The following is a 27869-nucleotide window of genomic DNA, read 5'->3' as shown; positions in this document are numbered from 1 at the left end:
CCACACTTACCAGAACCTGTCTGCGATCTCACCAGCGCATCTTTTCCTTGCAATAGTATGGGAATAGTTTGCTTCTGAACACTTTTGCAACAAAAGGAGAAGTTAAGAAAAAACAAGACACGTTCTATTTTAGGTCGAAGTATTAAGAATGTAACAGTTGCTTACACATCTAACAGTGCTGGCTGGTCATTAGTGTAAGCTAGAAAGATGCTGGTTCAGTCTGTTAAGTGATAGCTAATTAGATAATAGTCAATGAGATAATAGTCTGTTAAGTAATTGTCAGTTAATAGTTAAATAATAAAATCCTAGAACTGTACAGCTGTAAGGGACCACAAAATCCATCTAGGCCAAGCATAGGCAAACTCAGGCCTCCATATGTTTTGAGACTACAATTCCCATCATCCCTGACCACTGGTCCTGTTAGCTAGGGATGATGGGAGTTGTAGTCCCAAAAACATCTGGAGGGTTCAGTTTGCCCATGTCTGATCTAGTCTAATCCTTCACAATACATAATAGTTGGTTAAGTAACTAATATCTGTTAAGATAATAATAGGTTAACTAAATACTGTGGTGCAGCAGTGGGTACCTCCAGTCTGGAAATTAGAAAGGGTCCCAATTGCTGTGACTAAGCTGTTGATGGGTAGCATGCAACTCTCTTATGGAAACAGCTAAACTGGCTTCCTGTTTGCTTCCTACACCAACCCAAAGTGCTGGTGATGACTTCTAAAGGCCGTTATTGTTTGTAACTGGGATGTCCAAAGGACCATGCGCCTGCCTATTGAGACCATTCTCCAAGCCCCTCCTGTGTGTTCCAACATCCCCAGGAACACACCATGTTGGGACCTAGGACAAGACCTTCTCAGTGCTGTAACCAGGCTTTGGGACTAAATCTTAGGAAGAGTTTGCCAGCCATCCAAAATTAACATTCACTGGATATCCCCGACTTCTAGTATCACAAGATTCACTTCCTCCACACCATGTAGAATTACATATTTATCATGTCACTTCCAATCTGCCTTTTCTCCAAACAAAAATGAATTTGATTAATTGATTTGTTAAGTCATCAAACCCAGGGCAGTTTCTAGGCAACTTACAATAAATACTTCTATTCATGCAATAATTACACACCCACACACTTACCTGGTCATGCTAGATATTTTTAAGACAGAGATTAGGGTTGAAACCTGGTGGGGAGGCAGAGACAAAAATAAAACATTTAGGACATAACATGTTTGATCCTAGAATTGGACAGAAATAGCCAAACCGGTATCATGTCAAAAATGTTAAAACAGAGAGGAGAATGAAGAAAAAGCAACAAGTATTTTAACGGGAACAGTCAACATTAGGGGAAAACTTCTCAAGCATGGGTAGGCAAATCCCGGGGGGCGGATCCGGCCCAATCGCCTTCTAAATCTGGCCCACGGACGGTACAGGAATCAGTGTGCCCTTTTATTTAAATGTGCCCTTTTATTTAAAATGCATCTCTGGGTTATTTGTGGGGCATAGGAATTCATATATTTTTTCCAAAATATAGTCTGGTCCCCCACAAGGTCTGAGGGACAGTGGACCGGTCCCCTGCTGAAAAAGTCTACTGACCCCTGAGTGTAATAGCTGTTTAAGAAAAGACTCCCTCAGGAGGTTGTGGGCTCTCATTTGATGGATATATATAATCAGAAGCTGGATGGCCATCTCTCCAGGAAGAGGGAAACTTTTAGGCCTACAGGACCAGATATTTTGACTGCCTCCACATCTGTGGGCCAACTATGGCAGGTGAGTGGGAGCCTAAAAAAATGCTTCTTTGCCCAATCGACACCAATGCGCTGCCCCACAGCCTCTGACACAAAGCGATGAACTGCATGCAGCCTGAAGCCTCTGACACAGCTGCCAGTACGCTACAAAGAGGTGGCAGAACTCAGTTCCAGTGAGTTCCAGCCCCCCCCCCAAATCCCTAGTAACTTCAGATGATTGACAGGGGTCCGGGGGGCATCCCGTCTACCTGCCAAAGTTTTCATAGAAGGCATTGTTAAAAATAAGCTTAGCACCCCTTTCTGTTTTAGCTGCAGTTTCAATGCAAGCCACTTTGTACCAAAGGAGTAATATATGGGAAAATTTGTCCCATGGGACAAAGGCTCCCCACTTCTGTAGACGCTGCATCCTGCAATTCCAATCCTGCATGAAGCAAAGGGTTAGAGTAGATGACCTCCAAGGTCCCTTCTAATTCGATGATGAGAATGATCTAATTCTGGGGAACAGAGGAGGGGAAAGGTCCAGTTAACCCACCCCACAGGGTAAAGTGTGATACAGCTGGGGAACCTGTGGCTCCTCATATATTTAGTGGATTCAAACTCCCTTCAGCCACAGTCAGCAGAGCCAATGGTCAGATATTGTGGGAGCGCAGCAACCTCTGGAGGACTTAAGATTCCCCATCCCTGGACCAGATAAAACATAATATACACCTCTGATCTTCAGATACAGGCACAGCTGTCAACTTTCCCCTTTTCTTGTGAGGAATCCTCCTCGGAATAAGGGAATTCCCCTTTAAAAAAGGGAAACGTTGACAGCTATGGATACAGAGTGGTATAAAAAAATAATTTAACACAACAACAACAATTCCAAATGAGGCAGCTGGCCCCTCTGCACACCAAACTAGTATTGCGGACATTATAAATAATGCTTTAGTGCTGTATGCTGGGAACTGAACAAGAACTTTTGTAAAGTTGCATTGGATCTTTGAGGAAAGCAATTTAATAAATTTCATTAACTACTCCTACTCCAACTGAGACATAACACAAAGAAATAAAGTACCCACCAAATGGGGATGGAGGCCCAACTGATCAAAGGAGTCTGAAGTGAAAACTTTCTCCTGCACTTGCTTCACTGATGTTCTGTAGAAGGAATTAATTTATTAAGTCGCAACCTTGAAACATGGCTAGAAAGGATGGTTCCAACTTTGTAGAAGGGAGAGCGCTTCCAGTGTGCTAGAGGTAACCTGGGACAAACATATGCATTTGTGGCAAGGGCCACAGGCACTTTGGTAGGGCAGGGTCAGAGCCAAAAGTAGGCAGAGCAATTCATGTATTATTATTGTTGTTGTTGTTGTTGTTGTTATTCTGTTAACCTTTGTAGGCTACTTCTAAACACACTCACACATCCCTCTCTATCCAGACAAGCAAGAGTCCTTAGCACAATCAAGCCTGGCAAAAGCATCAAAGGGGGCTGTGAAGAAAGACTAGTTAAGGGTGTGGCCTAAGGAAAGAGGGTGTGGCTGGGGAAGGTGGTCTACATGAAACTCCTAGGGCCAGACAGACAGGCCTGGAGGGCCACATTTTGCACCTAGGCATGAAGTTTTCCCTCCCTTTGGTTACCCACATTTTATCAGAAAAGCGGGATTAAAAATAAGTACCTCTGAATGTCTGGAATTTCAGGGTTGTTTTTGAAGAGGCAGGAAGTCTTAACAAAAGGTCTGTTGCCTCCGGCGTCACTGTCCTTTGCATCAGTTAAAGGTTTCTGTGAAGGAAACTTTGGCAAGCCTGCTTCTTTGATACCACTTTTAGCTTTCTTCTGTGGCCTCCTGGTTTGGGGCGAAGGTGGAGCTGGCTTCCGCTTTAGTGGATTCCCTTCCTGGGGGCATTCAAATTTTATTTGCCCAGACTTAAGGAAGAAAAACAAGATGAAACAGGGGGACAGATTCAGCAACAAATGTCAGAATGAGCCTAGGCTTGTGTGGTTCCCATCTCCCATGCGGCTGGGACTTGGCATTCAGAAGATTTTGCTTAACCATATTTGTCATGGCATTTGGACTGACAAACCATGGTTCATGGAAAGTATGGTTAGTTTCAAACCAACAACTTCAAACCATTGTCTGAGACAATATACTTCTAAATACCAGTTGCTGGGAATCACAAGTAGGGAAAGTGTTGCTCATGGGTAGGCAAACTAAGGGCCAGGGGCCGGATCCGGCTCATTCGCCTTCTAAATCTGGCCCGCGGATGGTCCGGGAATCAGCATGTTTTTACATGAGTAAAATGTGTGCTTTTATTTTAAATGCATCTATGGATTATTTGTGGGGCATAGGAATTCATATATTTTTTCCAAAATATAGTCCGGCCCCCCACAAGGTCTGAGGGACAGTGGACCGGCCCCCTGCTGGAAAAGTTTGCTGACCCTGGTGTTGCTGTTTGTGCTCAGGCCCTGCTTGCAGACTTCCCATTGGGGTGTCTTGGTAGGCCACTGTGAGAATAGGATGCTGGAATACCCTGATTGAGCACAGCTCTTCTACTGTTGTGTTGTTATGGATACTGAATCTGGCTCACTTAAACCAAGTGTGGGCAGACTTCTGCACGGCTTTTTTTTTTTTTTTAATGCAGTCCCTGAAATTCACCAACCAGCGCCTGATACAAAAGGCATAAAATTAATTTAGTGCTCAGGAATTTGTCTTAAGTACCGGTACTTAAACTAACTTCACAATCCTGCCACATAAAAATCTATGCCCCCGCTCCCTAAAAATCTTAATTATATTTCAGCAGTATAATGGAGAGGGGAAATTTATTAATTATGTTATCGCCACTCAAAGCTCTCCTAGTTTGGGGGCATTGCCAAGACCTATCAGAGGACAGTAAAACCCCACATTACTTCTAGCTTTTCAGGCACCACATTATAATAAACATGGCCACAAAAGGATTATGACATATGCAAACAAAATATTTTTAATTTGGCAGATTCTTTTCTAGTCTTTTTCTGTGATATGAAATCATTTTTGATGGAAAAAAACCTTAGTTTCATGCAACATCACTGTTGATATTAGGTACAGAACACAATCTTGCACTGCAGGATGTTGCACCAGATGACCCTTGAACTCCCAACTATGATTCTATGACCCTATGTTCTATATCAGTTAACAAAACTTGTACATATTTTACAAAATCACGTCTCTTATTTGCTTAGATATGCAGCTATAAGATGAGTGTGTCACAATTTATTTGCTGCATTTATATCCTATCCTTTTCCTCCAAGGTGGTGTACGTGATTCTCTCCCTCCTTGTTTAATTCCCCACAACAATGCTGTGAGGTAGGTTAGTTAGGCCAAGAGGCAGTGACTGGCTCCCAAGTCACAGAAGAAGAGATTTGAACCTGATCTTCCAGGTCCTAGTCCAACACCTCTAAGCACCACACCACACTGGCTCTCCAATTTGATCTAAATTCATATTGAAGAACTTTTCAAATTCTCCAAAAAACCAAGTGTCATAATGTGAGCCCCCCCCCCTTGAGATTGGCGCCCCAGGGCCAGATCACTGCCCTGACCACCACCACTGTACAACTTGTGGGAGAAAATCCCATAGTTTAATTGTGCCCTGTGTGAAAAAAGTCCTTCTTTCAGTCTGCCCTGAATCTCCCACCTTTCTGCTACTTTGGATGACCCCAGGTTCTAGTTTTATGAGAAGGGGAGATAAACCTATTCTCCACACCATGCATAATTGTATACACCTCTACCATGTCCTCCCTTACTCAGCCTTTTCCCTTAAATAAATTAGCCTCAAATGTTGCAGCCTTTCAACTCTACGAACTTACATCAAGGACACTGTATGTACTTTTGTAATACAATAAAATCTTAATAAAACCATTAAAACATGTTGCAGCCTTTCCTAATACTAGGGGAGTTCCTCCAGCTCCTTGATCATATATATATTTTTGAACATCTCACTCACCCACATCCTTACCTAACTCCCAATCTAAACTAAAACGCCCCAACTGAGGTAGGTACAGGAGCTGCTCCAACTCCGTTCACTCTGGCGGCCCCCTTTCCCCCAAAACGCTTTCTCCCTCACCAGCAACCTCAAACAAGCATACCTTTTTTGCCTTGCCATGCTGTGGCTTTGAGGCTGTCCTCTGCTGAGTGCGGGGCTGCAGACCTGAAGGACGCTGGCAGACGTTGATGAACAGCCCCTCATCGCAATCCATGGCTGCTTGAAACGAAGCACTTCTGACAGGGAGTTAGGGGACCCAGAAATCGATTTAATACCAGGCTTTTAGGGGAACAGCAGCAGTAACTCCCAATACAGACTCCCAGAGTTTTGCACACTTGAGTCATTACCCCACCAGCACCCACGTGCGTATGTTGGAAGGAGAAGGACCCCAAACATAGGTGTCTAATAAGATCCCTTGCAGAAAAGCAGAAGTGTAGTGGATTCTGTGTTAGGAAAAGTTATACATAATCGCGAGTGTCTTAGTCTTCAAGGTGCCGCAGGGCCGTTTTTCCTGTTTGATTCGAGTTACTTTGGTTGCGGACACTCACAACACACACACAAAAACATGATAATAGGAGCTGTGGTCTTTATTCCCCTCCGCGCTTTAAACAATTGAAAGGTGTATTTTTAGGACCCATCTTATGTGACTCCAAGTCGTTTTTAACATAGTGTTTTAATTGTTATAACCTGTCCTAGAACCTGAGGCTGGTGGTCTCATAACTAATAATTTGAATAATAGAGTCAGTGTGCTGTAGTGGATCTAGTGTCGGACTAGGACCTTGGGAGACCAGGGTTCAAATCTCTCCACTCGGCCATGAACTGGGACTTTGGGTCAGCCACTCTCAGCCTAACTAACCTACCTCGGAGAGTTGTTGTGAGGGCAAAACGGGGAGAAGTAAAAGTAGGTGAGGTATAAATAAAAGCAACATAAAATAATAGCGTAACCTAGCAACGCCTGGATAGCCACACCTTTTGTTCTCTACTTTTTTTACGCTAGTTTGAATGTATGTACATCGCTTTGAGTTGCCCTGGTTAAAAAAAAAAAAAGCGAGTAACAATAACAAAAATTTAAACTAATGCTTGGTTAAAGCCCCTCAGGGATACTAAACAAAATAAAATAAAATTCCGTAATTGCCTTCCTCTGCTAAGACCAAAAAAAACCCGCACTCTCAAAAATCTAAATTCCTTTTCTCAGGCACTTAATTAGACAACCCTCGAACGGATTCTCCCTCCCCACCATACACGCGAGAGATAAACTAAGGTCCTTCCTCGCAGGCCCCACTAAACGCGGTGGCGCATGGGCTCTCTGTGCTCGGATGGTGGGCAGTGACGGCTGGCGGCGGTGGAGCGTCGCAGGGGTGGAGGGGAGGGTCGCGCGGCCTTTAAGGCGGCGATAAGATGGCGATGGCGGCGGCTGAGGGAAACCCAGCAGTGGAGCCGGCAGCGTCGCCGCTGACGGAGGGGAACGACGACGACGAGGAGGCTGAGCCGCCTCAAGAAGAGGAAGAGGAGGAAGACGAGGAGGCGGCGGGACCGAGCAGCGGCAGTGGCGGCGCGGGGTTCCGCTTAACGGCGGTGCGTCGCGAGCCGGCAGTGCGGCTGCAGCACGGCGTGAGCGGTGTGGAGCCGCTGGCTTGGTCCGAGGACCACCGCGTGTCGGTCTGCACAGCCCGCAGCATCGCTGTCCTGGAGCAGCTCAGCGACGTCCAAGGCGGCGGCAGCGGCGGAGGAGGAGGTGGAAGCAGCGGCGCTGACCTCGTCATCCACCGCACGGCCGTGCCGGCCCCCGCCGCCGCCTGTCACCTCAAGGTGGGCAATGGATGGCGACCGCTGCAGGGTGGGATGGGCGTCCGCGTCTAGGCATGCACGGCGTGTGCATGATCAACCAGCGGAACCCACCGCCACAGGATGCGGAGGTGTGTCTGTTTTAAAGGAGTTCACTCTCAGTAGGACTAACGTTAAGCGCAGCCTGTGCTCTCAAATGGCATAGAGTTGGAAGGAACCCCCCCCCCATCATGTAGTCCAACCCCCTGCAATGCAGGAATCACATGCAGACCTTGCTTTTTCTGCAAGGGGAGCAAAGTAGCTTAACATGGTTCTTCCACTCTTTGCTTAATGAAGTAAGCGGTCCTTATTCTCACAGTAATCCAGCATGTTAGGTTAGGCAAAGAGAAACAGAGGCTGGCCCAAGGTCACCTAATGAGCTTTATGTGGCTGAGTGGTGATTTGAGTCTTACAGATCCTAGTCTAGGGTTAGGAGACCTCAGGAGCATGAATGTGGCCCCAGGCCCCAGTCAGTCTGGCCCTTGGAACTCTACCTAGACCACACACCCTATTCAGGCCACACACCCTCAGATATCCTGCTCCACACCTTTTTTTTGCCTCACTGAAATGTGCCTTCAAACTGACTCTTTCTTGCCTGGGTAGAAAAGTCAGATGGTTGAAACCTCTGATATTTGAATGACTGGAACGTGCAAAAGTTTTGTTGTTGCTGCTCTGCCCACTTGTCCTCTGGCCCCATCTACCACTGTCATATCCTCCCTATGAAGGGATGAAAAGGGTTTCCTGCACCTCTTCCATAGTCCAACACCAACCACTACACCACATGGTAGATCTCCTGGTAGATGATAATAATAATAATAATAATAATAATAATAATAATAATTATTATTATTATTATTATTATTATTATTATTATTATTTATTGTTTATGTCCCACCCATCTGGCTGAGTTTCCCCAGCCACTCTGGGCAGCTCCCAATCAAATGTTAAAAACAGTACAGCATTAAGTATTAAAAGCTTCCCTAAACAGGGCTGCCTTCAGATGTTTTTTAAAGATAGGATAGCTGCTTATTTCCTTCACATCTGAAGGGAGGGTGTTCCACAGGGTGGGTGCCACTACCGAGAAGTCCCTCTGTCTGGTTCCCTGTAACCTCACTTCTCCCAATGAGGGAACTGCCAGAAGGCCCTCGGCGGTGGATCTCAGTGCCCGGGCTGAAAGATGGCGGTGGAGACGCTCCTTCAGGTATACAGGACCGAGGCCGTTTAGGGCTTTAAAGGTCAGCACCAACTTTGAATTGTGCTTAGAAACGTACTGGGAGCCAATGCAGATCTCTCAGGACTGGTGTTATATGGTCCCGGCAGCCACTCAAAGTCACCAGTCTAGCTGCCGCATTCTGGATTAACTGCAGTTTCTGGGTCACCTTCAAAGGTAGCCCCACATAGAGCGCGTTGCAGTAGTCCAAGCGGGAGATAACTAGAGCATGCACCACTCTGACGAGACAGTCTGCGGGCAGGTAGGGTCTTAGCCTCCATACCAGGTGGAGCCACCAGATCTCTGGGTGGTTTGCAATAATTCTGGAAGGTTTTCAGGTGTTTTAACAGCAGCAGTGAAATGAGTCCCACCCTTTGCTACTACTGAAACGAAGAAAACTTTGGGTAATCAGAAGTGAATTTTGGGGTGAAAAGTTAGGAATTCCTTTCATTTCCGGGCTCAGATATTCTTGTGCTTGTCTTCCACATCATAGCTGGTTTGGTTTATTAACTCAGAGTTCTATTTTTTTTTTAAAAAAAAAACTAAAACAAAGTAGATCCCACAAACCTGAAGTCTGTGTACCTCCATGTTTTACATATCTAGAACAAGGCATGGCCAGCATGTGGAACTTAACTGCTGCAAGATGTGGGCTTGACTGCTAGTCTCATTCTTTAACGAGTGGGCGTGGGGAGAGATGGTAAGAGGGCTCTTAAATGAAAGCCACAGTCCCTCCCTCCTGCTCATGTCAAATGACTTTTAGTCAAATCAAGAATGGGAAACTTACTTTTCTCCAGATTTTGCTGGACTAGAGCTCCCATCATCCCTGACCATTTTCCAGTGTGGCTGGGACTGATGGTGATAGGAATGCAATGGCTTCTGTTTCCAGGCCCTCTTCAAGGGGGCCAGGATATCTGAAAGACTTCTTCCTCTCATTTGCAATGGCTCCTTCTGAATCACCTTCTGAACAGGTTTTGGTGGTTGGGAATACCAGGCAGGGCCTTTTCTTCAGCAGCTCACTGGCCGTAGAATTCACTCCCCAAATAGGATTAGATTGGACCAATCCCAGTTGACTTTTGGGCAAACAGCTAGAAATGTTTTTATTTCATCTGACGTTCAGCAATGGCTGATTGGGCGGTTGAAATTCTCATTCCATTCTCCTTGCTTTTTTAGTCTCTGAATGATTCTGTTAACAGTGTTTTAGTTGTTGTACTGATTTTCAGTGTGTCACAAATTGCTTTGGCCTAAAAGGTGGCATAAAAATGTTTTTTTTAATGAAAAAAGATAAGTAAAATAAAATAAATTTGGGTGGCTACTGTTGACAGGAAGCTTGACTCCATAGACTTTTAGTTCAATCCTGCTGACACTGTCTTACTTTCTGACAAGGACTGGACAGATTCATGGAGGATAGGGCTATGGGGTCATGATAACTGCCTCTAAGTATCGGGTGTTAAGGACAAACAAGAATGTGATTGTCTTCATATCCTACTTCTGAGTGTCCTTGGCTTGCTTGCAGCAAGAAACAGAGGAATGTATCCAACTTAGTTCTACTTAAAGTAGATCCCCTAAAATTAATGTATTTTAGTCCTCTCTGCTTTTAGGGTTTTGTTTTTTAAAAAAGCAATCAAGCAGTGTATTAATTTTATGAGATAAATAAAATATGAAATAAATATATCAGTTTCAGTGAGTATTCTGAGTAGAACTAAGTTGTAATACAATCCAGAATGCTGAATTGCATGGCATTGGGTCTGATCCAGGAGGGCTATTGCTCTGTTCTTACAAAGCCAGAAGGAAATGTGCTAAATATAAGAGTTTGTATTTCTACAATTTCTATTACTTTGATCATTGTTAACTGCCTTTGCCTCTTTATGGAGCAAAGGTGGACAATAAGAATAAGTTATAATAATATTCTCCTTTTCTCATAAGAATAGAACCCAATGGGGTCATGCAATAAAGCAGAATGGTGAGAGACTCAGGGCAGACAAAAAGAGGGACTTCTTGGTGCAGCATGTACTTAAACTATGGAATCTGCTGTCACATGGTGTAGTGATGGCCACTGACATGGACTGATTTTAAAGGAGATTAGTCAACTTCATGGAGAATAAGGCTATCAGTGACTACCGTACTTGTCATGATGGTTATATTACCTCCAGGCTCAGAGGCTTCTGAATACTGCACCATTTGCAGGGGAACAATGACAGCAGGTGGCTATTGTGCCAGGGTGGTCCAACATGCAGCCCAAGGGCCACATGCAGTTTGCTGCTCACAGTTTCCATGTCAAACTACTACAGCCGCTCACTTGGTCTAAAAATTTGGACCTCCCTAAGATAGGTCTTCAGTCTGATCTTACTGGGCTGCTCTTACGGTATTTAATGCTAGAGCGTTCAAAGTTGTGGCAAGAGCTTGCTTGATCAGATGTTTTCACCAGTATTGCACTAGGCTTTTGCTAAAGGTAGCTCATTTATATACCTTTAAGCTGCTACACCAGCCTTCATTTTGAACAAGCTAGTAAAATGTTTAATTTTTATTTTTTTAACACACTTATTCTTTTTTCAGGTTGGTTCCAAAAAGGAAGCTGCTGAATGTAAGGAAAAGTTTGCCAGTTCTAAGGATCCAACCGTGAGCCAGACGTTAATGTTGGACAGGGTGTTTAACCCCGAAGGAAAGTCGCTGCCATCCATGCGAGGCTTCAGATACTCCAGTTGGTCTCCATTGGGCTGTGATGCAAACAGCAGGTGCCTCCTGGCAGCATTAACCATGGACAACAGGTTGACCATCCACGCTAACCTTGACAGACTTCAGTGGGTGCAGTTGGTTGACCTGACTGAGCTCTATGGAGAGCGCCTGTTTGAGAACGGCTACCGGCTTTGTAAGGGTGAGGGTCCCAGGGTGGATTTAGGGGACTTCTCCGAATTCCAGAGAAGGCATAGCATGCAGACCCTGGTGCGCATGGAATGGTCTGGAATCTGCACCACCCAGCAGGTGAAGCATAATAATGAGTGTCGGGATGTGGGCAGTGTGCTGCTAGCCGGAATCTTTGACAATGGCAATATTGCCATCTGGCAGTTCCAGCTCCCATTTATGGGCAAGGAATCAATTACCTCTTGCAATACTATTGAATCAGGAATCACTTCCCCCAGCGTATTGTCATGGTGGGAATATGAGCACAATAATAGGAAGATGAGTGGTCTCATTGTTGGGAGTGCTTTTGGACCCGTTAAAATCCTCCCCGTCAACCTTAAAGCAGTCAAGGGCTATTTCACCCTCAGGCAACCGGTGGTTTTGTGGCAAGAGATGGACCAGTTGCCTGTACACAGCATCAAGAGCATTTCTCTCTACCACCCCTATCAGAAATGCAGCTGTAGCTTAGTGGTGGCCGCAAGAGGATGCTATGTGTTCTGGTGTCTTCTTTTAATCTCCAAAGCAGGTTTAAATGTTCATAATTCACACGTTACAGGGCTCCACTCTCTCCCAATCATTTCCATGACAACAGACAAACAGAATGGGACTGTCTACACATGCTCTATTGATGGGAAGGTCAGGCAGCTGATTCCCATCTTCACGGATGTTGCATTGAAATTTGAGCACCAGCTGATAAAGTTGTCTGAAGTGCTTGGCTCTGTGCGGACTCACGGGATCGCAGTGAGCCCATGTGGGGTGTACCTGGCGGTAGTGACCACAGAAGGCATGACCAATGGCCTCCACCCTATCACCAAGAGCTACCAGGTCCAGTTCGTGACTCTTAAAACATTTGAGGAGGCAGCAGCCCAGCTGCTAGAATCATCTGTCCAAAACCTTTTCAAGCAGGTTGACCTCACGGATCTTGTCCGCTGGAAGATCTTGAAAGATAAGCACATTCCACGATTCCTACAGGAAGCCTTGGAGAAAAAGATTGAGAGCTTTGGGTCCACTTATTTTTGGCGCTTTAAACTGTTTCTCTTGCGGATTTTGTACCAGTCACTGCAGAAGGCTCCCTCTGAGGCCCTGTGGAAGCCAACCCATGAGGACACAAAAGTCTTAATAGCACATTCCCCTGGGATGGGCACCAGTGAAGAGCATCAACAAGACAAAGGCACTTCAAAACAGGGCAGCAAGCAGAATCCAAATGACATAATCCGAGGAGCAGATGTGGATGATCTGGCAGATGACTCTCTTGTCTACTCCAGTGGCATAGGAGGACGGGAGCCAATGGAAGATAAGCTTCTTGAAATCCAAGCTCAGATTGAAGCAGTAGAAATGCATTTGACACGGGAACATATGAAGCAAGTGTTGGGCGAAGTCTACCTGCACACATGGATTACGGAGAACACCAGCATTCCCACGAGGGGAGTCTGCGACTTCTTAATGTCTGATGAAAGTTATGATGACAGGACAGCAAGGGTAAGTGCATCCCAGCATAAAAGCTGTTGGGTTGCAGTAGGATAGCATGGCTTAGTTGCCCTATCAAATCCTGGCTTAAGAAACCAGGATATGCACCAGCTTCATGTATGCACATACAGCCCCATTTCTCTCACTTTGCTCCTCTCTTTGTGCAATCAGCGAAGCAACCATAATTTCTTGTCATGTGTGACAAACAAACCACAATTCAAAAGCCAACTGTAAACCTTGGTGCATATTACAATTTTAAAAAGATGGTCTCTAATCTGGAAAAGTCAAAGGCTACTGTGTCTAGGTCATTGGTGCAGGCTTCTGATGCCCTTCAGTGTTTATCTGTCCTTATTCACTAGGCAGATCTGGTAGCACTGACTGTGCTCCTGGCAAAGAAAGCAGGTCCCACCTGTCCATATTAGCAAGTTATAGTTTGGATTCCTAATAGTTCTTGAGGGTCTGCCAGAGGATCACAACTTCTGTTACTGGCTTCTGTAAATATCGTGGACTTGTTGATCTGATCTAATGCCAGGTCTCATCAGGGAACAAAGGGGAGGTGCTCTTTGCTAAGGCCAGAACTACCACAGTCAACTCTGCGTCACTCCCCTTCTGTGACGATTCTAACTACCATCAAATCACCTGTCTGAGGAAAGAACTGTGTGGCAGGAGCTGCCTTGTCCTCCTGGCCTGGGCATTATCTGATCCTGAATTTGGTCTGGCGGGGTTGGGGTGGGAAAGGGTTGCTGGTCCCCCCAAGACAAGTGGCACCTGTATAGACAGTCTGTAAGGCAGAGGAGACTGCTTACTTATGCTAAATTGGACTGCGAGCAACTTTCTTGAAACCTACTTGTAAGCCACTTTTTCACAAATAAACTGCTTTCAAAACTTGTGAGTTACCCAGTGGTATATTAATATCCTAAATAAAATCAGTAAATATTTGTAGAAGTCAAAACATCACACTTTTCAGGAGGGAGTGCTAGGGCCTTCCCCTGCTGCCTCTCCAGTTGACATATGAATTGTAAGATCCTTGGGGCAGCGGACCTGACCTTTTGCTTATGTCTTATTTATTTACTTTCATTAATGTATTTATATACAGTCCTTCACAATATTCAGCTTTGGGTACTTACAGTACAGTTTAAAACATAACAGTAATAAAATATGCAATAAAACCGAATGAAGGTAACAAATAACATAATTAGCACAATACTGGCAGCCCCCCATTTACACAGAGTTATGTTCCGAGGCACTGCACACGTTGATGAAATGGGGTGTAATTGAAACCCATTGAAAAAGCCTGCAAACACCATGTTCCACCCCTGCTCTGCCCTCATCCCACCCTATTAGTGATGTTTTTATGACATTTCCAAGTCACTTCCAGGTTTGGTGTGATTCGCATATACATGAGCAAACATACTGAATGTGCATAAACAGGGGGCTGCCTGTACACAAAATAGCAATTAAACTGGAAAGTAAAAAAAACCAACCCAACTTCAATTCCAGTGGTTTTAAAATGTATATTCCTTCCATTACGATCTTAAAGTACAAATCATTACAGTGCCTGAGAGAATAAAAATGTATGAAGCTGATGCCTTCTAGATGATAAGGTGGGGGCCAGGTTAGCTCCCTTGAGGCTGGAGCAGTCAGCAAGGCTTACTTGGATTCCCAACACTGAGATCGTTGCCAGGTACCAAGGGAAGGGTGCAGGTGGCCAGGAGGTTGGCATTGGGAGGGTGCAACCAGTCTGATGCCTGCACCATGCCAATCTCCCTTATTCCTCTTGTTAACTAGCAGCAATCTTGGAATTGGGAAGCCAGGTAAGCACTACCACCCTGCCCTGCTGACCACTCCTGACTTCAGGAGAGTTCCCCAGCTTGGGATACCCTATATGAAGAAGCCTTCTCTTTTGTTTCCTTTTAATCTGTGATGATTGCAAAACTCTTAAGAGCCACAGCAAAAGATCTTTCTGCTTGGTTGATGTGGGAGCAGGTGGTCCATAGAGCTCTGCCTCCATTGATGGTTCTACATAAATAACAATTGTGCAGTTCCGTGGTTGCCACAATCCCGTATTTTTCTGCAGCTTCCTAAGTAGCTAAGACTTGAAACTCTGCTGACATAAGAAAGAGTGTTCAAAAATATTTTATCATGTTCTCTTGAGTGGTAACATGCGCTTTGAGGCAAAGCTCCTCTCTTTACGATTTACCTTCAACCATCAGTTTTCTTCCGAAATGCGTGGGGGGTTAGGGCAATTAAGTTCCTCAGACTACCTGAGCGGCATGCGGAGAAGTCATTCACTCTGCATTTTGCATGCCTGAGACGCCTTTGTTGCTTTTTCATTCTGTTGTATTCCGTTTTAAGCAGGGCTTGGGCTTTTGCATCTTGTGTTCTTCAGAAATCCCGCCTCACAACTCCTGTGAGATTTCCCCACCTTTCAGCAGGCAGCTGTCTCTTCCTATAAGTGCTGCTACTGACTGCTGCTGCTGTGTGTTCCCAGGTGCTGATTGGGCATATCTTAAAGAAAATGAACAAACAGACTTTCCCAGAGCACTGCAGCTTGTGCAAAGAGATCCTGCCGTTCACAGATCGCAAGCAGGCAGTTTGCTCCAACGGACACATTTGGCTCAGGTAAGCCCAACTTCAAGCAAGCGCTGTCAGGTTCCCTTCTTTCTGATTTAGCCAAGTGGAGGGAGGGGGCAGGTGTTTATCAGTGGCTGTGAAATGCCTTTCTGCATGCCGAGGGGAGCAGAGAGTTAGAATCATGTTGATCTCTGCTTGCCTGAGAAAGTCTGCAAACAGGCAGGGTGCTTGCTTGCAAGGGCTGGAGAAGTGTGGCTCTTAGGCAGACAGCTTGAAATTCCTTTTCAATGCTATTTCAGCCAGTTGGCAGTTGTGTGCCTGAGTGCCTAACTTTTGCCACTTCCCTCATTGCCATCTTGTTCACAACAGACACCGGAATGTGGTGTACAGTGATACCTCAGGTTACATACGCTTCAGGTTACAGACTCCGCTAACCCAGAAATAGTACCTCGGGTTAAGAACTTTGCTTCAGGATGAGAACAGAAATCATGTTCTAGTGGCGCAGCAGCAGCGGGAGGCCCCATTAACTAAAGTGGTGCTTCAGGTTAAGAACAGTTCCAGGTTAAGAATGGACCTCCAAAACAAATTAAGTTCTTAACCCGAGGTACCACTGTATCACTTTTGAGGTTCCTGGGAGGCAAGTGGGCATTCAACACCTGGAGGTGTTTCCCAGCCTGTGCTATTTTGGACAGACCTGTAAATCTGACCCCCCCCCCCAAACTATCTTTAAAATTGTCTCAACTTAAAATGGTTTTAACTTTGTACTTGTTTCTTGGTGTGTGTGAAATGTGTTTTATCCCAAGAAGCTGCCTTGGCAGCCTAAGATGGGCTGAAACGAAGGGTATAGATTCATTAAATTGAAAGAAATTAGCCAAAGGGATAGGAATCGGAATCTGACCATGAAACTACAAGTGCTGAAGCTGAATATTGAGCCTATTTGGAGTATGTTACCTGCCTGTGCTCAAGTTCTCTATTGGAGAATTGTTTGTTGCTGCCAGATTGATTTGAAACCTGTGGTAGATCTGACCAAATGGATTCTGTTCCACCAAAGTTTCTGTCATTATAGACTTGTAAGCCTTTGAATGTGCTGTTGACTCTTGGCTGTTCTGATTTGAAACTAGTGTTTCCCGATTGCCTCCCTGACAGTGATGTAGTATTTTTTGATACAGTTTCCCAGTATTTTCAAATGTACTCATTTTAAAAACTTTTGTATACCCCTAAAAACATGTGTGTAAACCAACAATGTGGTAGTCTCAAATACTGGTAGGTGGGCAACGTGGCCAGCTAGTTTTAGTAAGGCGGGTAACTGGCATCACTACCTCAGATTATGCAGGATAGTTCTACCATGCCAACAATGTTTGAAAAATAATGTCATCTGAATCATTATTTTGAGTGTATTTGCTAAAAGATGCTAACATTCTGTGCCCAGGCCATCAAAACTGATCTTGAAGCCTCAGGGCAGAACTAGTGGAAATTTTGCTTGACAAAATTTTGAGAGTTGGAGGCAAGCCTATCATTGTAGCTACAGTGGTTAAATGTGTTCTTTCCCCACTTTATAGGAGAGATGAATTATGTGAATTACCTGCTTTCCTGCCCAGTCAAGAAATTCATATTTTTCCTGTACTAGTCTTGGATAATCTGATTTGCTTTCATTAGTTGTATTCTACATTTACATCCAACTGATGATTTCTGTTTAGAGGAGTTTGGATCTAGACTAAGTTAGTTCATCTTAGGCCCCACTGAAATTATTGGGCAAGTTCCTCATTACTTGTCCTGTTTTCCCCCCCTGGTAGCAGAATTCAATTCATTTCATCCAGTCCAGTATTTCCTTTCTTGGTATTCATTTGAAACAGGGCTAGGGAACCTGTGGAGTTCCAGAGAACTCCAGCTCCCAACAACACTGACAGTTAGCTCTACAGGCTGGGACTGATGGGAGTTGGAGTCCAATAGCATCTGGAGGGCTGCATGTCCTCCAGCTATGATCCGAAGGGTGGCACAGATAGCATTATGAGAACAATCTGATCCTTTTAACCACAAAGGCCTTTCCATAATTCTTTTCCCACTTCTGCCACTTCTGCAGGTGCTTCCTTACCTATCAAGCCTGCCAAAGCCTGGTGTACAGAAGATGCTTGCTTCGTGACAGCATCGCCCGGAATCCAACCCCAGAAGGTGAGCTCTTTCTTTTAGACCTAGGAGTGGATGATGCGGCAGAGTCTGGCTGAGTTTCTGATCTGGGCAAAGATGCAGGCTCTGCATTGATCCACCCTAGGCACCTATCAAGCATTCCTATCAGCTGGGTGAGGCCTAAACACCCCAGATATTGATTTACCTTAACCTTTTTGTTAGGTCATAGATTCTCATTTCTCCATTTCAAAATCCACTTGAGATTTCATTCCAGACGTTGCACTTCTTGGAATGGGGAGTCATCCTCTTTTGTGTACCATAATGAGACTGAAGTCATCCATGAAAGAAGAGGCAAGAAGATCCCAAGTTGCACATAATGCTGTTTCTTTGGTCCAATATGTTTTGAAGCAAATCTGTGCTCCCCAATAACAGTTTGCAAATAATTACATGTGTGAAGAATATTTGTGACCACAGAACAATGTGCTTTGTGGAGCCTCCCACCACCCTAACCCCCAGATTATTTTCTTCAAAACACTTTAGACAGTATTTATCTGTGTATAACATGCCCCCGTGTATAAGACTCAAAATTAAGAAAATGGGGGGGGGGGGTTGCCCCTGTGTATAAGACTATCCTCCTTTTTAACATTATTATTAGTTAAAAAACCTAGTCTTACATACGGGGAAAAGTATGGTAGTATTCTGTGTACTGTACTGTGAGGCATTTCCCCCTATTGTCTCATGATTGGCCTTCTCTTTTGTTATTGCCTTTCCTCATTAGTTCTCCAACAACCCGTTTTCTTATTTTCAGATCCTGATTGGATCAAGAGGTTGCTGCAGGGACCTTGCAGTTTTTGTGACTCTCCTGTTTTCTAAAGATCAAGATTGAGAGCCTGATGTATGTTTTTCCAGCACACAAAGCACCACTCTAACCCTGGAAACTGCCTGAAGGTGCAAGCATGTAAATTACCCAGAAAGGAACTTTTGAGTAGAAGACAGTGAGCTGGACATGCTTAGTGGTCCAGCATCCCATTTCAAACCTGAGAGGAAGCAGAAAAGCCTTCTGTTGGGAAAACTTCAGCACAGACACTTTGGAAACAGCCCTGACCCATCCCAGTTAAGCATTGGTACTTGACTCCTTTCTTTTCTTGTCAAGTAGGGTCTGGAATTGGAGAAATGCACCGGGGCTGACTTCACACCATCCTCCAGCCTGCTTCATTTGGCAATGGGATGCTTTTCGTGCAAAGATCCCAGCAGTGGGGGATACCGCTGCTGCTGCTGCTGCTGCTGCTGCTGCTGCTGCTACTACTACTACTACTTCATAAGACTTCATAGAAATTCATAGGATTTCATAGGAATTCATAGGACAGCAGGATTTGAGCCTGCTTTTTGCTCTTTCATTTATTTTTCAATAAATGTTTTGAACAAATGGTGCTCACTGTGCCAGAGACAATTAAATATTTAGAAATAACATGCGGGTTTAAGAATATTTTTTAAAATGTCCTGCATGCCCATTACATGAGGGTGAAAATCCTGACCATTTCACTCCTACAGAGGTTGGCAATCAAGTCCAGTGGCTTCTTATAGGAAACGTTAATCCCTCTGTGCCAAATGTGGGAGGGTAAGTTTTAAAAGGCTAATCAAGCTATTTCAGCAATGGAGCATGTCACACAGGGCCTCTTTTCTAAAAGTCTGAGCATCAGCATTTTTTATCAAACTCTTCTTGCCAGTGAATTTTTACCCGCTTGCAGCCCAGTTCCCCCTTCTAATCGCATAATCCCCTCCCAAATTTTTGCCAGTGCCTTTTATTTTTTTTTAGCAACAATTATGCTTGCCAGGAATTCTTCTTCCTCCCATTATAGATGGATACACTATTTGTAGCTTGTTGGCTTTGGAAGTCAATATGTTAGAAAATGCAACCAGGCAAATGTCTAACTTTCCCACCAAAGTTCTGCGGCCATTCACCCTTGTCTTATGAAATGAAGCTATCCAGCCAGAGAGCTAACACTTGTAAAAATCCATTTTCTCTTTCAGTTTAGCTGCTTAGGGCTCTGCTTGCAGAGAGGTGGGGTGTAAATGCTTTAAATAAAATTAAAACATTTACAGCTTGCTGTGGCAGAATCTACAGCTGGATCCCTCCCACAGGAGGTGGTGATGGCAACCAACTTGCAGAGCTTTATAAGAGGATTAGACAGATGGATAAGGCTGTGTTCTCGCTCTGCTGTCAAAGGTGATATGCCCCTGAATACCAGTGGTTGGAAACTAGAGGGAAGGGGAGACAGAGGTGCCAGCTTCTGAAGGTGAATGGGGGGGGGGTTGTGGTACAGGATGTCAGGATGTCAGAGGAGCTGGGGGCAAAACTGAACGTGGCAGCAGTGCAGTGGCAGCCCGGCTTCAGTGGCAGAAGCTGCTACTGCTGTTGCCACCATCAGGGTCTGTTTCCCTGCTCCTTCCACTCCATGACTGGAGGAGGAAAAGCCAGCTACTGAAGCCACGCCATGCTTGGCCGCCTCTGCTGCTTTTCGACTTGGGGGCCCTCCCCAAAAAATTGGGAGGGCAAAAGGGCTAGGCTCCTAGGAGATGGCACCCCTGAGGGGAGAGTATTCTTGTACTCAGGTCCTGCTTATGGGCATCCCAGAAGGGGCTTCTGATTGCCACTGTGAGAACAGGATGCTGGACTAGATGGGTCATTGGCCTCATCCAGCAGGACTCTTCTTAGGTTCTTACAAGATGCAGCAGAATAAATCAGAGGTCCTCAGAAGTACTTCAGACTGTGGAGTGGGGGCACATTTGTAGCACTTATCTCTGTAAATAATAAAGTCACCTGTAAAGAGTTCCTGCAGGTTAAAATCAAGTATTCTTCTGCATATTTAGGCTAAGCCCTCTGAGGACATGCCCTTCATGGGAGTGAGCAGGAATTCTCTAGGACTCCATTCATAGGCTGTAGGTACACTTTTTAGTTGTCCTTGACCAAAATACTGCACTTTAAAAGGTGGAGGTCACTTTGGATTGATCAACCAGTTCATGGAAATAGGAATTTATTGGCAAGGTGAACCGAAAGGGATCATAAAATGTTGTTGGTTATGTTAATCATTTTGTGCTTTGGGGCTGATGTTTTTAGTGCCTCTGATGACTTTGTTCTAATGCTTTCTCTACTGCTCCCCTTGTACTTTCCAAGGAGGTCTTTCACACTATGGGTATGAAAGATCCATATAAGCAGGTCAAGATGATAGTCCTCACCCTACAACTCCAGCATGAAGGTCTCCTCCAGTTTAAAAGGATCTTGAATAGAACAGTGAGTGCAGTCTTGAGAGTAACTACAAATCAGTGTAGACAACACTGGGCTCAATAGGTTGGTGGCAAAGTGATCTACTTTTTGTTTTGTTTTTTATTCTGGAGATGAGTAGACCCTGCTGGAGGAGGCAGTGCTATTTCCCAGCGATCACTCCCCACCCCCCACCCCTAGCCTGTTGGAGCCCATTCTCAGCCTATTGAGAGGACCTAAATAGTACCCATTAGGCAGTATGCTGGGTTAATTGGATTAAAACAGTGTAAAAGGCTAATTAAATATTGAACAATGTATTCTTGCTATGGTAAGCTGAGCAAGAGAGTGGAGTGTATGGAGCTGAATTCTTATCAATCAGCACTACTGAAGAACTCCACAAACTGCTGTAATAGATTTGGTGTTGTGTGGGAGGTTATATGCGGGCAAAATCGACTTTCTACTTCCTTGCAAAGGTAAATGCCCAGTATCTTTAGTTGCAGAGAGATTTAACAATGGGAGGAACCCACTGACCCCGCAAAAGCACATGAGAGCTGAGTTCAGACTCAGTTCTGTTTTTCAAGTGTCTTGACTGTGACAAAACTTGTCGAGTGGCTGACTCAAGCCCATGGCAGTTGAAGGGGCCAATTTTTGATAAAGGAACATTGTAGAATCAAAATGGAGGAGCACCAGTCTGCTGCTGACAGAATGGGTTTACAACTTAGCAAAGTCTTCTGTCTTGTGACTTATTCCTGACTGCTGCCCTCATAACCAAACGACTCCCACTTCTGCGTGTGTTTGTGTGTGTTTAAAAAAACCCCCACACATTGAATGTAGGAGGAGTTTATCCATCCCACTTTAGTTTTATATATATATATAAATAATTTTTATTAAAGATTTTCCTCGTTTACAAAAGCACATGCATTGTCTCTTTCTTCAGGTTGTGTTTTCTACAGATCAAGTTACATTTGTTGTGAGACATTGGTGTTATATGCAGTATAGAGTTGGGAAGAAAAGAAGGAGATGGGAGAGGGGTGGGGGTGGGGTAGTAAAGCTTATGTTCTTTTATTTAGTGTATGCACCGGGCTTTTGTGTCAGTGTCACTTGGGTAGGTTCTCTTTCTATTTACTTGTTATGTTTCCTTGGTGGTGAGAGAGGCTGGGGTGGCGTAGGGACAACGGTCATACAAGAAATAAGCAAAATAACTAAACAGGTACTAGAAGTCACCCCAGAACTGGCCCTACTGAACATCTTCCAAGATAACAATGCCCACTCACACTATAAAGAGCTCATAACCCCCTGAGCAGCCAGAAACATCATAGCCAGACACTGGAAGGACCTGTCAGGAATAAACATGGAACACTGGTATCAAGTACATCCTTGTGCAAATTAATTGAAACAAAACATGTTTTCTATCTTACTCGTAATCCTGTACTCAGAACAAACACGAAAATTCAGTTGATCATTATGGTGTTGGAAGCCTGCAGCCAACAGAAGGAATGATGCGCTCGCCACAATATGTTGAGGTTCTACGAAAGAGAGTTATTCCAGAGCTGGAAAAGAGGTATCCTGACAGTACTGGGATATTGTAGCAGGACCTAGCCCCCTGTCACACATCAAAAGTGGTGAAGAAATTCATGACAGAGCAGCAAATACAGGTACTTGATTGGCCAGGGAATTCCCCAGACGTACATCCCATTGACAATTGGTGGGCTATATTCATAAGTTGCCTCCGTGCTGTAGACTGTACAACTATGGGGAAGCTCATTCAGGCGCTGATTCAAGTGTAGTACAGGGATCCAAAAATCAACAGTGACTGTTCGAAACTAGTAGACTCCATGCCAAACCGTGTTCAAATGCTGCTTAAAAATAGCGGAGGTCATATCCGTTACTAATGTACATATATGTGAGTTTTGTACATGTATATGAGTTTTGTACTGTACAATAAACTACTTAAATTCATTGTTTGTTTCAATTAATCTGCACAAGGGTGTAGTATGGGAAACAGCCTTACTAGAAAAGCTAACCAATAGACAAATAGAAGAGGATGCCTTTACTACTCCCTTTTATCACATCCCACTTAAGTTGAAGATGAAATTGGGGCAGATCACAACCTTTCTTCCAAGGCTCAGAGTGAAAATGAAAACCATCCTTTCCATTACTTTTTCCTCTTGCTCACAGAGGACAGATGGGACCAACCTCCAATAACAGTTATTTGGAGTTTCAGTCTTTTAAAAATCCAGAAACTAGAAGCAAGAGATGAGAATACTAAATGATGTTAATGCTTAATCAACCCAGTGGTCCCTCTGGTCTGACAACAGTTGGCCAGGCATCAGAAAGCTCTCATACAGATAGCAGTAATGAGCCCAAAAGGCTCTAGGGCAGTGCTTTCCAAACTTCTTTCAAAGAGGGCCAGATTTGATGAAGTGAAGGGCCGTGAGGGCCAACCAAAGTAGTTGACCTTTTTTTTTAGGATTGAAGTTCTTGAGCTTTTTTTATTATTTTACCCAAAGTGAATTGAAGTTGTTGAGCTTTCTTTATGGTTGGAGTTGGTGAGCTTCTTTTAGGATTGAAGTTGCTGAGGTTTTTTTAGGATCTTACCCCAGGAACTAAACTGCCACAGGGGCCGGATTATACCAACCGGCAGGCCGGATTAGGCCCCCAATACAGACTTTGGACATGAATGCTCTAGGGCAAGTGTGACTAACTTGTGGACCTCAAGATGTTGGATTCCCAACTCCCATCAGCCCCACTCAGCATGGCCAGTGTTCAGGGGTGATGGGAATTGGAGTCCAGCAGCAACATGGAGCTCCAGTGGTTTGACACCCCTTCTCTAGGAATATCTGACTGCTCTAACCTGTAAACTTGGAATGCGTTTCCTGTTTCTTTCCAGCTACATTCAAAAGCTTTAATATATTTATTTTGACTCATACACTTCATTTGAAACAGGTGAATACAGAACTTTGTGCCTATTGAATTAATATCGGTGTGGCTGTGCTCCCAGTACTTTCACTGAACACTAGTTGTTGGCTCAAGATTTAATGAAGGCCAGCACAGCTTGAATGTCTAGACAAAGCCAGGCTGCTCTTCCTTAAAGAACTGAGTTTCTTGCAAGAATTGGGGCAGATATTTCTGAAAGGCAATATGGAGTTCATAAACCCGCCCAGTCACCTTGGGGTGGGGTGTTTTAATCACAGAGGTGACTATTATGTTGTGTTCAGCTCCAAAAAGTAGCAAGTTCTCAACTAGCTTAACATTTGATCCCCTTTATTAAAGGACAGGGGTGGGGAATGCTTCATTGTTATTTTTATGAAGTAGAAATCAATGCCTGCCAGTCTGATGGACAGGGTGGGTCTGGAGATAGGGCTTCTGTCTGCCAAGGATGCTGTAACACAAGGTTGGCAAGGGCCACATTCACTCAGTGGTGCAACCACTCCTCTCCCCTCTTCTCTCTTGTGCTTTTCCTCCCCTCTCTGCAAGGTTTCTGGGGGACAACAACACAGGTCACTCTTGCCAGTAATAAGCACTCATTTCAGGGGCGCTGCATGAAATTAAGCTAAGGGATGCAAGTTGCCTACCCATAGAACCATGGAAAGGTAGAGTTGGAAGGGATCCCAAGTTTCATCTAGTCCAACCTTCTGCTATGCAGGAATCTCAACTAAAGCATTTGTGACAGATGGCTCTCCAATCTATGCTTAAGAAGCTGCAATGAAGGTTGGAGTGTGAGACGTATCTCCTAATATTGGGGTGAAGCGCAGCTTTGTCTTTACTGTAGGTTTTCCCCAAAACAAAGATTTGCTTTTCTCAATGGGTGTGAATGGCACCAGAGGCTTGTGAGGGAGCCTTAATCTGGTCCCAGCCCCCAGTGGTCCCATTAAAGTGTGAACCTGAAGTTCATTTAGAATCAGAATTGTAGAATTGTTGGAAGGGACTGTGAGAGTCATCTAGTCCAGCCCCCTGTGATACAGAAATCTCAACTAGATCATACAAACCTCCAGAGAAGAAGAGTCCACTACCTGCCGAGGGGAGTTTGTTCCACTGCTGAACAGCTCTTACTGTCAGAAAGTTCTTCCTGGTGTTTAGTCAGAATCTCCTTTCTTGTAACTTGAATCCATTGGTTCAGGTCCTACTCTCTGAAGCAGGTCCTACTCTCCACAATCCATGCGACAGCCTTTTAGGTATTTGAAAATAGCTACCATATCTCCGCTCAGTCTCCTCTTTTCCAGGCTAAACATACCGAACTTCCTCAACCATTCCTCATAAGGCTTGCTTTACAGACCCTTTATCATCTTGGTTGCCCTCCTCTGTACACGTTAAATCATGGCGCGCAGAATTGGGCACAGTATTCCGAGTGGGGTTTGACCAAGGCAGAATAGAGTGGGGCTATTGCTTCCCTTGATCTGGACACTATACTTCTGTTGATGCAGCCTCAATGAGCTTATGATCAATGCCCAGCCCAACCCAATCCAACCCAACCCAAATTCGTAACATAAAGAAAGATCAATATATAGTCAGCATTTTTTAATTTATTAATTACCATTACTGGGAGTCAGAGCATGTAAAAATAAGGAAGTGAAACAAGCAGAAATAATGTTACCAGAGGTTCCTCACTGGTGAGAAGGGGTGCACTCTGCACATGCCCACATCCTTTATTTCTGAGACTCAACAGTTCTTAATTAGATTTTTCACACTAAACCCCACAGGCTTCTTTACAATCCCCAGGTTTTGACCCTCTTTCAACTGCTTATTCAGCCACTGCACAGTCCCATTGACCATGTTTGTGAATATTGAAATATTGACCACTTTGGGAGATCCTACTATAGTGGGACAGAGCAACCTTGGGAACTACCCATTATGGATACAGTTAACCCTTAACAGCATATTTCATATGGCAAAAGAACAGTTCCTTCTGTTTCAAGGCACTTCATGCAAGTTTTTTGCCAGAGAAGGTGGTGGGGTCTCTGCAATACAGAAATAACTGTCTTGAAGGAATCCTTCACCCCAAAACACTATATCCCTCCAACCCTCCTTGGTGGTATATGGGATGCTGGGTCTGATGACACTGCAAGATGGAGCCAGAAGAGAAAATGTTTTCTGTGTTGCTGTTCTGCGGAAATGGGGTGAGGAGGAACATTAGCCAACCCTCGTGATATCGGTCCCAAATAAAAGCTGAGATTTCCTTTTGAATTAGATTCTGGTTGGAAAAGCTCACCTTCTTTTCTGGCTCGGCTTTACAAAAGTTAAATAGTAGCACAGCCAAAGGTCTGACACACCAAACCATCAATTCTGAGGAGAAAAGCCATCAAAAATTATAGTCATTTGTAAATACATTAATTATCCACCCGCTCAGCATAAATATAAAATATGTGTTATGTCTATGCGTTGTTGATTTCTTAAAATGCTATGGTGCAATAAGGGAGTCTGATTAAGGGTTCATTCCTTAATCCAGTTAGGGCTTTTGCATCTTGGCTTTTAAACAAAAAACAAAATCAATGTGTTGTAGAAAAGAAATGTTAATCAACTAGATGGTTCTTGTGTTACCAAGCTGACCGCATTAAGGCTGTGTTATGAAAATGCTCTGGTTCCCTCGAGGACGGTACATTACTGTGAATATTAATGCTGTATATATGGTTGACTTCTTTTGTAAATGTGAAACAGAATCTGGAGAATGTGTTTTGTATACTGCAACAGTAGCACTGTTACATGAATCGCTTTCTAAATAAAGAAACACACAACTTGTGTATTGTGTTTAAATAGGTGCCTTGGCAAAGTGAAGGAGAATGGGTGATCAGACATTGGATTCTTGGCCAATAAAGCATTATGCTGATTTCTTGACCAATTTGTATTGCTTTAAAAGAGAACTGGACAAATTCAAGGAGGAGAAGGCTATCAACATCTACTAGCCATGATGGCTATGATTGACCTCAGGCTTCCTCAACCTCAGCCCTCCAGATGGTTTTGGCCTACAACTCCTATGATCCCTAGCTAGCAGGACCAGTGGTCAGGGATGATGGGAATTGTAGTCTAAATACATCTGGAGGGCCGAGGTTGAGGAAGCCTGTTCTACCTGCATGGTTCGGGGCGTTAAAGCTTCTGAATACTGGTTGCTGGAAACCTCAGGCGGGGAGAATGCTATTGCAATCAGATCCTTCTTGTGGGTTTCCCACAGGCATCCAGCTGGTCACTGTGAAAACAGGATGCTGGACTAGATAGAACATTGCCCTGATCTATCAGTTTTTCTTGTGTTATGACAATTAGCCCAACAGAAGGGACAGCAAGCCTGACTATATGTTACATACTTTCATCCTATGTGCAGTAACTAGCCATGGGTAAGCCAGGGACTGAAGAGACGGAAGATTCTGAAGGGGCTCCCAGAGCTAAAACAGAGAAAGCTGGAGGGGACAGTAGTAGCACTTCTGGCCACCTTTCTCTGTGCTTTATTCTCCTTTCAGCTACTACATAGAGATCCTTCTTGCTTCTCAGCATGCAGAAATTCCATCAAATAAGCCCCAAATTTTGAATTATGCTGTAACCCTAATAGCAAGGACTCCAGGAAAACCAGACAAGTAAGAGTCTTACTGAGCTGAAAGCAGTACTTTGATGGCCACTTTAAGAACCAGAGAAAGAATGTTTAAGGACTGAACACTCAGCCCCACCCCATCAGTATCTATTGAAGGGGAGAGGCCCCATCCATGTATAGGCCTTATTCCATCCCTGTTAAATGACTTGCTCGAGCATGTCATGTAGCACTTGGTCAAGTGGAGATTCT

The 27869-nt window shown here is 44.3% G+C and overlaps 2 protein-coding genes and 1 long non-coding RNA gene across 5 annotated transcripts in view; 2 read left to right on the top strand and 1 right to left on the bottom strand.

Moving 5' to 3' along the window:
* The window catches only part of DDX31 (DEAD-box helicase 31), a 63568-nt gene extending 57063 nt beyond the window's left edge, over positions 1–6505 (bottom strand). Inside the window, exons 1-5 of one of the 2 annotated variants that reach the window (XM_083721392.1) lie at positions 5848–6505; positions 3404–3651; positions 2810–2885; positions 1141–1184; positions 11–81 (exon numbers count right to left, since the gene is read on the bottom strand). In XM_083721392.1, coding sequence (XP_083577518.1) covers positions 11–81; positions 1141–1184; positions 2810–2885; positions 3404–3651; positions 5848–5958 — 550 coding nt within the window. In that variant the 5' untranslated portion in view covers positions 5959–6505. The remainder of the gene's footprint in view (positions 1–10; positions 82–1140; positions 1185–2809; positions 2886–3403; positions 3652–5847) is intronic. The other variant, XM_083721393.1, reaches the window with a different exon arrangement.
* The window catches only part of LOC310836356, a 61776-nt gene extending 34937 nt beyond the window's left edge, over positions 1–26839 (top strand). Inside the window, exon 2 of the long non-coding RNA XR_014560032.1 lies at positions 20246–26839. This is a non-coding gene — a long non-coding RNA (uncharacterized lncRNA). The remainder of the gene's footprint in view (positions 1–20245) is intronic.
* On the top strand, positions 7053–22015 carry GTF3C4 (general transcription factor IIIC subunit 4). Of its 2 annotated transcripts, none has more exons than XM_083721379.1 (5): positions 7053–7660; positions 11332–13155; positions 15635–15765; positions 17798–17886; positions 18650–22015. In XM_083721379.1, the coding sequence occupies exons 1-5, from the start codon at positions 7565–7567 to the stop codon at positions 18712–18714; spliced, it is 2205 nt and encodes a 734-aa protein (XP_083577505.1). In that variant the 5' UTR covers positions 7053–7564; the 3' UTR covers positions 18715–22015. The 2 variants fall into 2 exon arrangements, with proteins under 2 accessions (XP_083577505.1, XP_083577504.1); XM_083721378.1 differs by having other exon boundaries at positions 7135–7553.
* Positions 26840–27869: the final 1030 nt, after the last annotated feature.

This window comes from Podarcis gaigeae, assembly GCF_964106915.1.
Source record: "Podarcis gaigeae genome assembly, chromosome: Z".
Classification (NCBI taxonomy): Eukaryota; Metazoa; Chordata; class Lepidosauria; order Squamata; family Lacertidae; genus Podarcis; species Podarcis gaigeae.
Note: the sequence above shows the minus strand (reverse complement) of the source record. Positions and strands in the feature narration are given on the sequence as shown.